Source organism: Ranitomeya imitator, chromosome 3 (assembly GCF_032444005.1).
Source record: "Ranitomeya imitator isolate aRanImi1 chromosome 3, aRanImi1.pri, whole genome shotgun sequence".
In the NCBI taxonomy this organism is placed as follows: domain Eukaryota; kingdom Metazoa; phylum Chordata; class Amphibia; order Anura; family Dendrobatidae; genus Ranitomeya; species Ranitomeya imitator.
The window spans coordinates 661979354-661993218 of record NC_091284.1 but is presented as its reverse complement, the minus strand read 5'-3'; the positions used below and the strand labels follow the sequence as shown (position 1 = coordinate 661993218).

The 13865-nt window shown below is 41.0% G+C and overlaps 1 protein-coding gene across 3 annotated transcripts in view; it reads right to left on the bottom strand.

Moving 5' to 3' along the window:
• The window catches only part of LRCH1 (leucine rich repeats and calponin homology domain containing 1), a 322845-nt gene that overhangs the window by 146427 nt on the left and 162553 nt on the right, over nt 1-13865 (bottom strand). For all 3 annotated transcript variants that reach the window (XM_069758279.1, XM_069758280.1, XM_069758278.1), the window contains exons 3-4: nt 9042-9168; nt 4599-4704 (exon numbers count right to left, since the gene is read on the bottom strand). In XM_069758279.1, the coding sequence (XP_069614380.1) occupies nt 4599-4704; nt 9042-9168 (233 nt within the window). The remainder of the gene's footprint in view (nt 1-4598; nt 4705-9041; nt 9169-13865) is intronic.

Genomic DNA, 13865 nt, shown 5'->3' with positions numbered 1-13865 from the left:
GCATTTGCATTTGGAAGCTGTTGCTGTGAACCCATAACATCTAGTCAAAGGAGCTCTCATTGGAAGTGAAACAGATCATCAAAAGAAGAAAAAATCTATCAGAGAGAGCAGAAATGTTAGGAGTGGCCAAATCAACAGTTTGTAACATTCTGCAAAAAAACAAAACAAAGCGCACATGCGGTATTTTAGTGTTACCTTTATTTTTTTGATACACATATGTTTACATAACATTTGACATTAAACATTTTTTTCTTGGAATTTTTATCTAAATACATTTTTACAGGAAAATAAAAAAAATAGCCATTTTAAATTTTTCACTATCATTTATTGGTTGTCAACCAATATTATACTATAATATTTAAATTTTCGGTTAAACATATTCAGGTATATAAAGTATGTATGTGTAAAGTACTGTATATATATTTGAAACATGCGTATGTGACAATTTCTGATTTTTAGTTATTTGCATCTTATACTGAGGTCATAAAACCCCATTATGCAGACTGCTCACATTTGAGGCGGGTTCATACACTTGTTTAATCTGAAAGGGGTATTCCTATCTCCAAGATCCTATTCCATTATGTATGAAGTGTAATAATAATAATATTAGTAAATACCTCCAATTAGACATGTAGTATAGTTCTTCTGATAAGCTATGTCGCTTACCCCAAGTGCAGGGCATTGCAGTAGCTTAGGTATCCATGCTTAGTGACAGTTAGCTAGTTAGTTGTTCGTGGTCATAATCATGGATACCTAACCTATTGCAATGTCTGCACATTGGGAAAGTGACATAGCTAATCAGAAGAACTATACTACATTTCTAATTGGTGTCATTTGCTAACATTATTCTATCTACTACATATTGGGATAAGATCTTGGAGATTGGAGTACCCCTTTAAAGAGTAACTAAACGTTTGTTTGTTTTTTGCTTATCCGCCAGGCTTTGCAAAGTGATGGGTTTCTGTAATAAACTTGATTCATCTACTTTGTATAGTGACAAAAAACAGAAAACCAGGGGGGCATGATTGGACTAGGAAGCACAGGCCAGCTAGTCCTCTAATAATAATCTCATGCTGGTAAAACACTGATTTTAATGAAACAAGAATACAAAGCCCGGTAAGTAACACATCTATGGAATTAGGGTCACTGCCCCTACATCATAATGCTCTTAGATTACACAGCAAAAACCTGCTGACATATTCTCTTTAAAGGGAACCTGTCACCCTCTCAGGGCATTTTTAAGTAAAAGAGACACATTCAGCAGCACTAAGGCTGTATTCTGTGAAGGTGGCTGTTATGTTTCTTATCCCTACGATAGCTGAAATAATGACTTTTATAAATTTCCCGTCATACCTCTATTGTGTCCCGGAGGTATGTTTCCTCCCCCTAACTCAACCGCCTCGCAGCCATCCATCATCCCCCTGTGTCCTCCGGGCGCCGCCTCCTCTCTTTGTCATGACGTCTCCGGCGCCTTCTTGTAGCCGAGGCCCCAGATCTGGTGCCTGCGCAGTGGAGCTGGTCACTGTTCTCCATTGAAGGTAGTGCTAATGTCTCGCGAGACATGTGAAGTCTTGTGAGACTTCTGCACTATCTTCAATGGAGCACGGTGACCCACTCCACTGCGCAGGCGCCAATTCCCAGCCCCGCAGTGTGAATACATCATAACACACTGCGGGGCGGGATCTGGGGCCTCGGCTACACGCAGGCGCGAGAGCATTATATCATCGCCTGATGTAAGTTCCCTGGCAGCGCACACCGCGCATGCCCGAGAAATGTTGGCAGAGCGCAGGCACCAGGCACGTAACAGGAACAAAGGAGGTGGCGCACAGACACAAGAGGCAGATGATTGATGGCTGCGAAACGGCTGAGTCAGGGGGAGAGGACATACCTCCGGGACACAATAGAGGTACGGCGTCATTATTTCAGCGTTCCTAGGAAAAAGAAACACAACAGCCACCTTCACAGAATGCAGCCATAGTGCTGCTGAATGTGGCTCTTTTACTTAAAAACGCCCTAAGGGGTGACAGGTTCCCTTTAATGCCCAGTTCATGCTCCTTTCAAAGCACCTTTCAACTGTTGATCAGCAAATTGATACACTATATACAAGCAGTCTGTGTTTGGGAATTCCTGTCTGATTACAGAGGTTGGGGAGCAGAGACGCTCAGACATGGAAAGACCCGTACATAGACATGTGATTACAGCATACAGATTTTGTTAATCGGCAGTTGAAAAACGCTTCTAAAAAAGCATGAATTGGGCATGAAAACAAAACTACAGCAAAGTGTTTAAGATGGAAGGAATTAATGTAAGGTAATGAATATTACAAAATTTCAGAACATTCCAATGCCAGTAGAATAATTACATTAACAAAAGAGTACTTATTATTTAATGAACAGTTAAAGAGGAGCTTTCACCAAATTTTTCATGTTCAACTGGACATACAATATACCGTATATACTCGAGTATAAGCCGAGATTTTCAGCCCAAATTTTTGGGCTGAAAGTGCCCCTCTCGGCTTATACTCGAGTCACGGTAGCGAAGGGGTCGGCGGGTGAGGGGGAGAGGGCGCTGACGCATACTCACCTAGTCCCAGCGATCCTCGCGCTGTCCCTGCCATCCCACGGTCTTCTGTGCTGCAGCGTCTTCCCCTCTTCAGCGGTCACGTGGGACCGCTCATTAGAGAAATGAATAGGCGGCTCCACCTCCCATAGGGGTGGAGCCGCCTATTCATTTCTCTAATCAGCGGTAACGGTGACCGCTGATAGAGAAAGAAGCTGCGGCACCCGGAGACAGCTGTGACAGGCGGGGACAGCGCGAGGATCGCTGGGACTAGGTAAGTATGTAATATTCACCTGTCCGCGTTGCAGCCGCCGGGCGCTGCTCCATCTTCCCGGCGTCTCTGCGCTCTGACTGTTCAGGTCAGAGGGCGCGATGATGCATATAGTGTGCGCGGCGCCCTCTGCCTGATCAGTCAGAGCGGGGAGACGCCGGGACCGGACGCTGGGAGCTGCAATCAAGAGAGGTGAGTATAGCTTTTTTTTTTTTTTATTGCAGCAGCAGCGGCCATGGCACAGATTTATGTGGAGCATCTATGGGGATATGTGAACGCTGCAGAGCACTATATGGGGCACAGCCAAGGGGGAGATATGAACGCTGCAGAGCACTATATGGGGCACAGCCAAGGGGGAGATATGAACGCTGCAGAGCACTATATGGGGCACAGCCAAGGGGGAGATATGAACGCTGCAGAGCACTATATGGGGCACAGCCAAGGGGGAATATGAACAGTGCAGAGCACTGTATGGGGCACAGCTATGGGGCACAGCTATGGGGCAATATGAACAGTGCAGAGCACTGTATGGGGCACAGCTATGGGGCAATATGAACGGTGCAGAGCACTATATGGCACAGCTATGGGGAAATAAAGATCTATTTTTATTTTTGAAATTCACCGGTAAATGCTGCATTTCCACCCTAGGCTTATACTCGAGTCAATAGGTTTTCCCAGTTTTTTGTGGCAAAATTAGCGGGGTCGGCTTATACTCGGGTCGGCTTATACTCGAGTATATACGGTAATAGTGGCTGCAGAGCGGAATAAAAGTTTTTTTTGTTTTTATATTTTGCCTCTCCATTGCTGAGATATTAGCAATCAAAGTATTTGGCACCTAATGAGTTAACGTTTGTTAGGTCCAAGTGGGTGTTGCCAGATAATTTTCACTGGGAGTACTTCTTTTCCGCCCTGAAGTGAAAACTGAGAACGGTGTCATCACGTCTCACACAGGGAGAAGTCTGTTCTGGGCTACTCCTGTGTGAAATCTAAAGACAGGCTGCTTAGATTTCATTTCACAACAATTCTGTTGAGCAAAACTGACCTTAGTGTGATTTACGACACATCACCAGACAGGCAGTGTGGAATGAGGGGCAGTACAGAAGTGCTGACAGTGCTATGAGAAAAGGAGAGCTGATAGAAGGGTCTGTAATGTGACACAGCTAAACTCAGCAGCACTACTAAATCATGCAGTAGTTTAGGCCAAGAGATAGGACATTATATATCTCACACACTGAGAAACCTGCTCTAAGGTATAGTGGAGGCGTGTTCTTCTTTCTCCGGTGTGTTGCTGCCTGCTTATGACTGGGCGACTCATACAGGCTGAAGAAGTACCGTATATTTCCCCAGTGATAAAACCCACTTAGACAAACAAAAAAAAATGGACTCATTAGGTGGCAAATAATTTGATTTATAATATATCTGCAATGGAAAAGGCGAAATTAAAAAAAATGATTCTGCTCTGCAGCCAATATTACACTTTGTATCATGTCCATTTCAACGTGAAATATTTAGTGAAAAGTCCTCATTACATCTTATTTAACTTGACTTATTCAAATAAAGTTCCGTTAAGGCTGGGGACACACAATGGCCCTCAAATAGCTGCAGCTACAACACAAAGGGAAACATACAGGTTTGCAAAGCGACCACATTCACAAATGTTATGTTGTGAAGTGGCCGTGCCATACTGTGACCTTTAGCCACGTGACAAGTCACAGACAAAGGGCCCATGCAGCCCAGGCCTTATACAACAGGACACATGAGCACTTACCCTGAGGTAGAACTTTCAGATAATTTCTTCTTATATTTAACTCGCGCAGAGACTTCAGTAAACCTATTTGCTGAGGCAAAGATGTTATTTCATTGCAGCTGATGTCCTGTAATAGCAAAATGAAAGTTTCAGTATTTTTATCAACTAATCCCCAAGAAAAATACCTTACTGGTATAAAATACAGCTTTTCGGATTAGGTTTTGTGCATATGTCAGGAAAATCTCAGGGCGTTTATGTCTAAAATCAAGGTCTTCCATTAGCCAGGTATCAGCAGAGAAGGTACAAACAAAAACTGTAACAAATATACAACTAAGACACAAAGAGACATACACAAAGGGGCGAGGGGCTATGGAATGGGGATTTCAGAATCAAATACACAGACTTGGGTTTATGAAACATTTTACAAATCCAATGACTGATTCTTATGTTCTCTTATGACCCGATTTAGATAAAAACTTCTAATTTAACCATCACATATGGATTTTGTAATCAATTATTAAACTGTATTGATGGTTGAGCAGGATAGATAGCTTGTATCGAAATAGGGATATCATTGGTTTACCATCAAAGATCAAGTTTGGCCCCAAAATAATCCAAATAAAGTCCAAATATCATTAAAAGTATCAACTTTATCTCGGAGTAAAGTGATCAGAAATTCCATGTTTCTAATGTCCTCGATTTAAAACTCATTTAGGGCCCCTTTCCACTTGTGTGAGAAAAAAACGGTCCGATTTACGGACCGAAAAAACTGATGTAACGTCTGCGAGTGCCATGTGAGTGTCATGCGAGTGTCATGCGATTTTTTTATCGCAACATCCGTATGACATCCGTATTGCTGTCCGATTTTTACGCACGGGTCTCCTTTGAAAAGCCGGTAATTCAGCGCAGAGTACAGTAAAATCACACTGACAGGTTAGATTAGATATATACACATAGAATAGGTATATATACATATACATACACATATATATATATATATATATATATATACATACACATATACACATATATATATATATATATATATATATATATATACATACATATACATACATACACATATATATATATATATATATATATATATATATATATATATATATATATATCAGGGAGACACCTATATATATATATTTATATTTAATGCAGCGCTAGATAGCTTTAAAGCTGGTAATTCAATTACCGGCTTTTGCTTTCTCCTTCACAAACCCGACATGATATGAGACCTGGTTTACATACAGTAAACCATCTCATATCACCATTTTTTTGCATATTCCACACTACTAATGTTAGTAGTGTGTATATGCAAAATTTGGGCGTTCTAGCTATTATATTTAAGGGTTAAATGGCGGAAAAAATTGGCGTGGGCTCCCGCACAATTTTCTCCGCCAGAGTAGTAAAGCCAGTGACTGAGGGCAGATATTAATAGCCTGGAGAGGGTCCATGGTTATTGGCCCCCCCCTGGCTAAAAACACCTGCCCCCAGCCACCCCAGAAAAGGCACATCTGGAAGATGCGCCTATTCTGGCACTTGGCCACTCTCTTCCCATTCCCGTGTAGCGGTGGGATATGGGGTAATGAAGGGTTAATGCCACCTTGCAATTGTAAGGTGACATTAAGCCTAATTAATAATGGAGAGGCGTCAATTATGACACCTATCCATTATTAATCCAATTGAAAGAAAGGGTTAAAAAAAATACACACACACATTATTAAAAATTATTTTAATGAAATAAAAACAAAGGTTGTTGTAATTTTTTATTTAACGCCCAATCCACTCAGTGAAGACCCTCGTTCTGTGACAAAAAAAAAAAATAATAAACCAACAATATACTTACCTTCCACAGATCTGTAAAGTCCAACGATGTAAATCCTTCTGAAGGGGTTAAAACATTTTGCAGCCAGGAGCTTTGCTAATGCAATGCTACTCCTCGCTGCAAAACCCCGGGGAATGAGTCTAAATATAGATCAATGAGCTATATTTAGCTTCATTTGCGGTGAGGCGCCCTCTGCTGGCTGTTCATACATCGTGGGAACTTTCCTTGAAAGCTCCCAGGCTTTCTAGGAAAGTTCCCACGATGTATGAACAGCCTCACCGCAAATGAAGCTAAATATAGCTCATTGATCTATATTTAGACTCATTCCCCGGGGTTTTGCAGCGAGGAGTAGCATTGCATTAGCAAAGCTCCTGGCTGCAAAATGTTTTAACCCCTTCAGAAGGATTTACATCGTTGGACTTTACAGATCTGTGGAAGGTAAGTATATTGTTGGTTTATTATTTTTTTTTTGTCACAGAACGAGGGTCTTCACTGAGTGGATTGGGCGTTAAATAAAAAATTACAACAACCTTTGTTTTTATTTCATTAAAATAATTTTTAATAATGTGTGTGTGTATTTTTTTAACCCTTTCTTTCAATTGGATTAATAATGGATAGGTGTCATAATTGACGCCTCTCCATTATTAATTAGGCTTAATGTCACCTTACAATTGCAAGGTGGCATTAACCCTTCATTACCCCATATCCCACCGCTACACGGGAATGGGAAGAGAGTGGCCAAGTGCCAGAATAGGCGCATCTTCCAGATGTGCCTTTTCTGGGGTGGCTGGGGGCAGGTGTTTTTAGCCAGGGGGGGGGCCAATAACCATTTAGCTTTAAAGCTATCTCGCGCTGCATTAAATATATATATATATATATATATATATATATATATAGGTGTCTCGCTGACATATATATATATGTATGTATACCTATTCTATGTGTATATATCTACTCTCATCTAACCTGTCAGTGTGATTTTACTGTACTCTGCGCTGAATTGCCGGCTTTTCTAAGGACACGGGTGCGTAAAAATCGGACAGCACTCGCATGGTGCGAGTGCTGTGCGTTTTTTTTCTCGCACCCATTGACTTGCATTGGCGAGTCTCGTCCGAGAATCTCAGCAATACGCAGCATGCTGCGGTTTTTTTCTCAGCCGACACAGATTTTTCTCAGTCCGATTTCGGCTGGGAAAAAAAAAAAAAAAAATCGCAAATGGAGTGTCACATATTGATTAACATTGGTCCGAGTGCAATCCGATTTTTTATCGGATTGCACTCGTCCGTTTTCCTCACAAGTGGAAAGGGGCCCTTATAGTGATTGGTTATTTTCTAATGTTTTGCGATTAGGCATCTTGCAGCTGTCAGAAAGTGGGGGAGCAGCCTGTCAATTTTTTTCCCCCGAGTGGGAAGGGTGGGACAGTGAGTAAGTAATGCAGGGGATTCAATAGATAAGATCCTTAACTTTACACCAAAAATCCTGAATTAGAAGACAGGAAGGCCGTGAGGATTTGGTATCAATCAGAGATGGTCAGGGGGGTTCCTCCTTTGCAGTTATTCATTTATTAAATACTATTAATATTTTAAAAATATTAGTATTACTCTTAAAGTTCTGTGTCCAATATGAGTGATGGACAACCCCTTTTACCAGACCAAGAGCCAGATTACTGCAAATTGGATCGGAAGGATTATAACCGTAAGTAATATTATATGCCACTATATTATATGTTCAAGTCATGGCGATAGTAATATTTTACTATGAATATTGGAACTGTTCTTGCTATTTAATCTTATATTGTTTGTTTCATCTGGCACCCTGCGTAGCCTGTATGTAAACTTTTGATTGGGGTCATTTGGATGTTTTGGGTTGTCATTATGATTTAAAAAGAGAAAACACAGTAGTTTGACAATAAATGGCTCCACCCAACCACTAACCATGAGTGGAGAAAAAGTTTTAGTGTCATCATTCATATTCTCTGAAAAAAGGCCAAGAAAGCAAAAATTCTGCCGGGGTACGTAAACTTTTGAGAACAACGTTTATGCATAAATATGCATGCATTTTACAATATTCTGTGTGATTTACCCAGAATACAACATTTCATCTTGTACAATGAAGCTTTTCTGGTTTTCCATGCCAACGTAGCCTTTTCGGCTGTGAAATACGAGCACATATGCAGCATTAATACTCACTATACTAGCAGGTCACATTACTATATTAAGACTTCGCCATGCCTGTTTTGTGATCAATAAGACCCAAGAACAATGGCACAGCCGGGAGCATCCTACATACCGTAATTGCCGTGTGCTGCTGGTCTGGTAATGCCGCTTTTCAGCTGTTAGCACTATAGCAATTTGTGACAAATTCTCCGCTGTCACTTTCGCCTTTTCATTGTCATAAATCTGTTTCACTAAGTGATTTTCCAAAGGTCTTTCGGCTAATTCCCTGCCAGATTTCTGTTTTCTTTCGTAGGAAAGTACCAATTTTCAAGTCATTAGACAAAGTTCACGTTATCCCACAGGGATTGATACGTTTGGCTTACCTTAGATCCCACACATCAGCTTTAGGTTACAACTTCCATAGAAATAAAATGCAAGTGACGGGTAAATATATTATATTTGGTGACGTACCAGCTCCATCAGCTGCTGCAGTCGACCTATTTCTTCTGGCAGAAATCCAAGCTTATTATTACTTGCAATTAAGACTTTTAGAGGAAGACCACATAAGCAGGCTGGCAAGGAGGAAAGTTGGTTTCGACTGAAAATAAATAAATAAATGAAATGGTAGTATTCTTTGCCAAGCTATAATTTTCTTAAGTGATTCATAAAGACATTTAAAAAAAGAACTGCAAACTCCCTCGTGTTTTCAGAAGTGCAGCTGAACAGCGTCCAAGAGCGCTATGTGAAGAGTTTCACAGCCAGATCTCTATATGCAGAGAAAAAAATAGTGTGTGGGAGGAAGAAAAGGCCTATGGACCCCGCTACAGCACAGGGCGCCAGAAATTCTTGGACGAGGCTTTCCATTATTGCTCTGAGTCCTGTGCGGATCCTACTTTCCACTGTACGATGTAAATGACAATAATAGAATTGTCATATCTCATTGGACATTTATTCACATATGTGAATTCTATGTTTTATCACAATTAAAATAAAGGTTGCATTTTATTTATTCACACTTTCCCTCTTTCCCTTCCCGTTAGTCTTCTTATGTAAATTATAATACTACTTACTTTAGAGCAGATATAAATTCCAAAGGTTTAATGTGGGGGGGGTGTAATGTGCAGGTTGATAGCGTTATAATGCTGACCGGCGCCTGCGCGGCAGTTGTAATCGCGCAGGCACGGCAGTTGTAATCGCGCCCGACACTCCCTCTGTATTGGGGCTCAGCTGTAAGTGAGGGCCGGGGGCACGGTTGCAGCCACAGCTCTGTATTCTCAGAGCGATGACTGAACCAGCGCCGATGCCGATCCCATGACTCAAACAGGAACGCTGCTGGGGGGAATAAAAGTTAATTTTACTCCCCCGCAATGTGAGGCTAAGCGCAGGCGCAAGCCAGCATTATAATGCTATTAACCCGCAGGTTAAGCCCATATCTGCAGTTTTTCTGGAGACAGGTTCCCTTTAATGTAGTCTGTGGCCATAAATCGGCTGAGAGGAGCTCGGAAAAAGACAGATCGAAGAGTTACCAATTATCCAGTCAGAAGAGATCACTGACAGAATCTCAGGTAATGGAGTTGGCCACTTTTTCTCGTGAGTGCAGATTTCCACACACTAACGGGCATGTCTGTCAATACAATGGCTGCTCGTGGATGAGCATGTGATCAGACCTGTCTATAAGCCTCCTCCAATAGTAAAACACCTCACATGGGTAAGCTGCTTGTCTATTGGAGGAGGCTGATGGACAGGTCTGGTCACATGCTCCTCTACCGGCAGCCATTATGCGATAATAACTCTGGAATGCTTCAACGGATCTCAGTGATTCTGAGATTGTTGTCTATTCAACTGTGTTCTTTATTTCAGATGTGAACAAAACTGTGGAGGACCATGCTTTATGCATTCTGTTGGATCAGAGGTCAGATGGCACCGACAGTTTCTCCATCTGCCTCATTATAGGGAATCTTGGGGTGGAGGTTCTGTCTGAATCACATATTTCAGAGATTTACATGAAAAATCGGATTTAAGCGGTCAGCATAGAGCGCAGGATAAATGTGATCTGAGCCTTACTGCGAACTTTGGGAGGCAGAATGCGCAAATCAACAGCAGGTGAAGAAGTGGTTCTATTTATTTTTTATGACGTTCCTCATGCGGTATAAGTGATTAGAAAACTTTATTCTTCGGGTCGGTGCCATTACAGCGATACCAGATTTATATAGCTTTTATGATTCGCTGCTGTCACACACTAATAGACTCCTCTTTTTATTTGCTGACAGTCATGTGACGGCTTGTTTTTTTTGGAGGATGAGTCAATGTTTTTACTGGTACAATTTTTGGCCACATAACAGTTTTGATGCCTTTCTTGGGAGGTAAAATGAACAAAAATCAGCAGTTCAGGAACTGTTTTTGTGTTTCATGATATTCACCGTATGCTAAAAGTAGTAAGGCAGCTTTATTCTTAGGGTCAGTACAATCACAGCAATAAAACATTTATGTCTTGTTTGTATACTTTGCCTCTTTTACACAATAAAAACTATTAAAGGCTGTGTGCACACGATGCAGATTTGGTGCAGAAAAATCTGCTGCAGTTCTGCACTAAATCTGCATCTCCTGGCAGAATCTGCAGGTGCGTTTTTGATGCGTTTTTGGTGCGTTTTTGATGCGTTTTTGATGCGTTTTTTATGCGTTTTTTGAGCACAAATCTGCACAAAAAACGCATCAAAAACGCATAAAAAACGCATCAAAAACGCACCTGCAGATTTCTATTATGGAGGGGTGCAGAAACGCTGCAGAACTGCACAAAAGAAGTGACAGGCACTTCTTTGAAATCTGCAGTGTTTCTGCGCAGATTTTTCTGCACCATGTGCACAGCTTTTTTTTTTTCACATTGATTTACATTGTACTGTGATCACAGTGCAGTTCTGCAGCGTTTCTGCTGCAGAAAAATCTGCTGCAGTTCTGCACTAAATCTGCATCGTGTGCACATACCCTTATAGAAAAAGAATTGTTTTTGCATCGCTTTATTCTGGGAGCTATAGCTTTCTATTTCTCCGTTCACCGAGCTGTATGGCGGCTTTTTTTTTTGCGGGACAAGATGACGTTTTCAGCTGTACCATTTTTACTTACATTTGACTTTGTAATCGCACTTTATTCTACTTTTGTTTGGTGGTATGATAAAAAAAAAGCATTGCTTTTCGCCACATTATTTTGTATTATTTTATACAGTGCTCACTGAAGTGGTTAACTAGTGTGACAGTTTTATATATTGGATAGTTGTGGATGCGGTGAATCCAGATATGTGTACTTTTTAATGTTTTGCAGCTTTTACAAAATAAAAATAAAAAAAGAATTGTTTTTGCACAGCTATATTCTGAGAGTTTTAGCTTTTTTATTTTTTCGCTGATGGAGGTGAATGGCGGCTTGATTTTGTGGAACAAGCTATTAGATTCACAGATACTATTTTTATTTACATTCGTCTTTTTTGTTTCACTTTATTCCATTTTTTGGGGGGAGGTATGATGAAAAAGCATAGTTTTTTGCCTTGATTTTTTTAATTCATTTTTTATCGTGTTCACTGAAGGGGTTAACTAGTGATACAGTTTTATAGATTGGGTTGTTCCGGATGCGGTGATACCAAATATGTGTACTTTGTTTATTTTTCCATTAATATATTTATTGGCATTTTGTTTTCATTGTTCTTCTTTATTTTGTGATTTTTTTTTAACTTTATTTTTACTTTCTTACCTTGACCCACGATGGGCCATCATCTTTCCTTAACCTGATCGATGATCTAATACTCTGCAGTGCTTTTGCATATTAGATCAGTGTCTGGTACACAGGGAGGAGACATGTTGGCCATCACAAAGGCTACGTTCACATTTGCGTTGTGCGATGCGTCGGCGACGCAATGCACAACGTAAATGTAAACGCATGCACAACGCAGCGTTTTGTGACGCATGCGTCCACTTTTGCATGGTTTTTGGCGCAGAAAAAACTGCATCATGCAGCGTCCTCTGCGCCCTGACGCATGCGCCACAATGACACATGCGTCACAAAACGCAAGTGCAACGCATGTCCATGCGCCCCCCATGTTAAATGTAGGGGAGCATGACACATGCGTCGCCGCGGCTGCACATGACGCAACGCTAATGTGAATGTAGCCTTAGTTCTCTTTCCTGGAATACCAGACTTATCCACAACCTGAATTGCCTCTCTATTTTGAAGAAAGTTACAACAGCCAGGGCTTTTTAGATGTGGTAACATGATACACACCACTCAGCATTCAGGGCAGAGAAGTGAGGAAGTCTACAGACTGAACTGTACCTGACAGACTACAGCTATGTGTAGGAAAGGTAGATGTAAATATTCACTCATCCTCCATAACTTTAAAACCACCTGATTTATTTGTGCATATTCACTTTGTGCCACCAACACCTCTCTGCCCCACCAAGGCATGGATTTCACAGAACTTCTAAACATTTCCTGTGATATCTGGCACCAACAGGCTTGCAGCAAATCCTTTAAATTTTGTCAGTAGTGAGGGGGTCTTCCACAGATAGGGCTTGCTTCTCCAGCAAATTCCACAGATGCTCCATAAGACAGAGATCCAGAAAATCTGGAAGCCATGTTCACATCAACTTCTTTTCATGTTCCTCGCCAATTTATGTGTGGTGTAACATGACGCGCTCTTCAACTGAAAAAGATCACTATGATTAAGGAAGACCACTGAGCCCAGTGATTGGCTGCAGCAGTTATGTGCCCTGTAGTCATGAAGTCGCCAAATCAGCTAGTCAACAAAGACCAGAGCAGTCGCGGAGAAGAATTGCTGGACCAGGAGAGGATGTTTTTTATCATGTATAACATCTGCATGCCTGTGGATAGATAAATGAAATAAATCCCTGGAAAACCACTGAAATAATCATTCAAAACTTAATGAATCCCCTGCACCCTGAACTGATAATGATGCAAAGAGAATAAGAATACACTCCAGGGAACTGTAGACACAGTGTACACAAATACCTATAATGTACAACGTCTGTATATTTAAAATTTGTGCAGATTGTGTACATTCTTTTACAGGTATTTTATGATTTCAGCTCTTTTTCTAGTGTCACGGGGTCCTTCTCCGGTATCACGCAATCAACAGAGCTAGAGTATAGTAAACAATTCCAAGACCTTTATTTAAGCAAAAATACAAAAGGTCCATATATGATCCACCACACAAAGGATAAAATAGTCCAGAATTCGAATGCAGTTCAGTAACAGGATAAAAGTCCAACAATCCAGCAGACAGAGGATCAC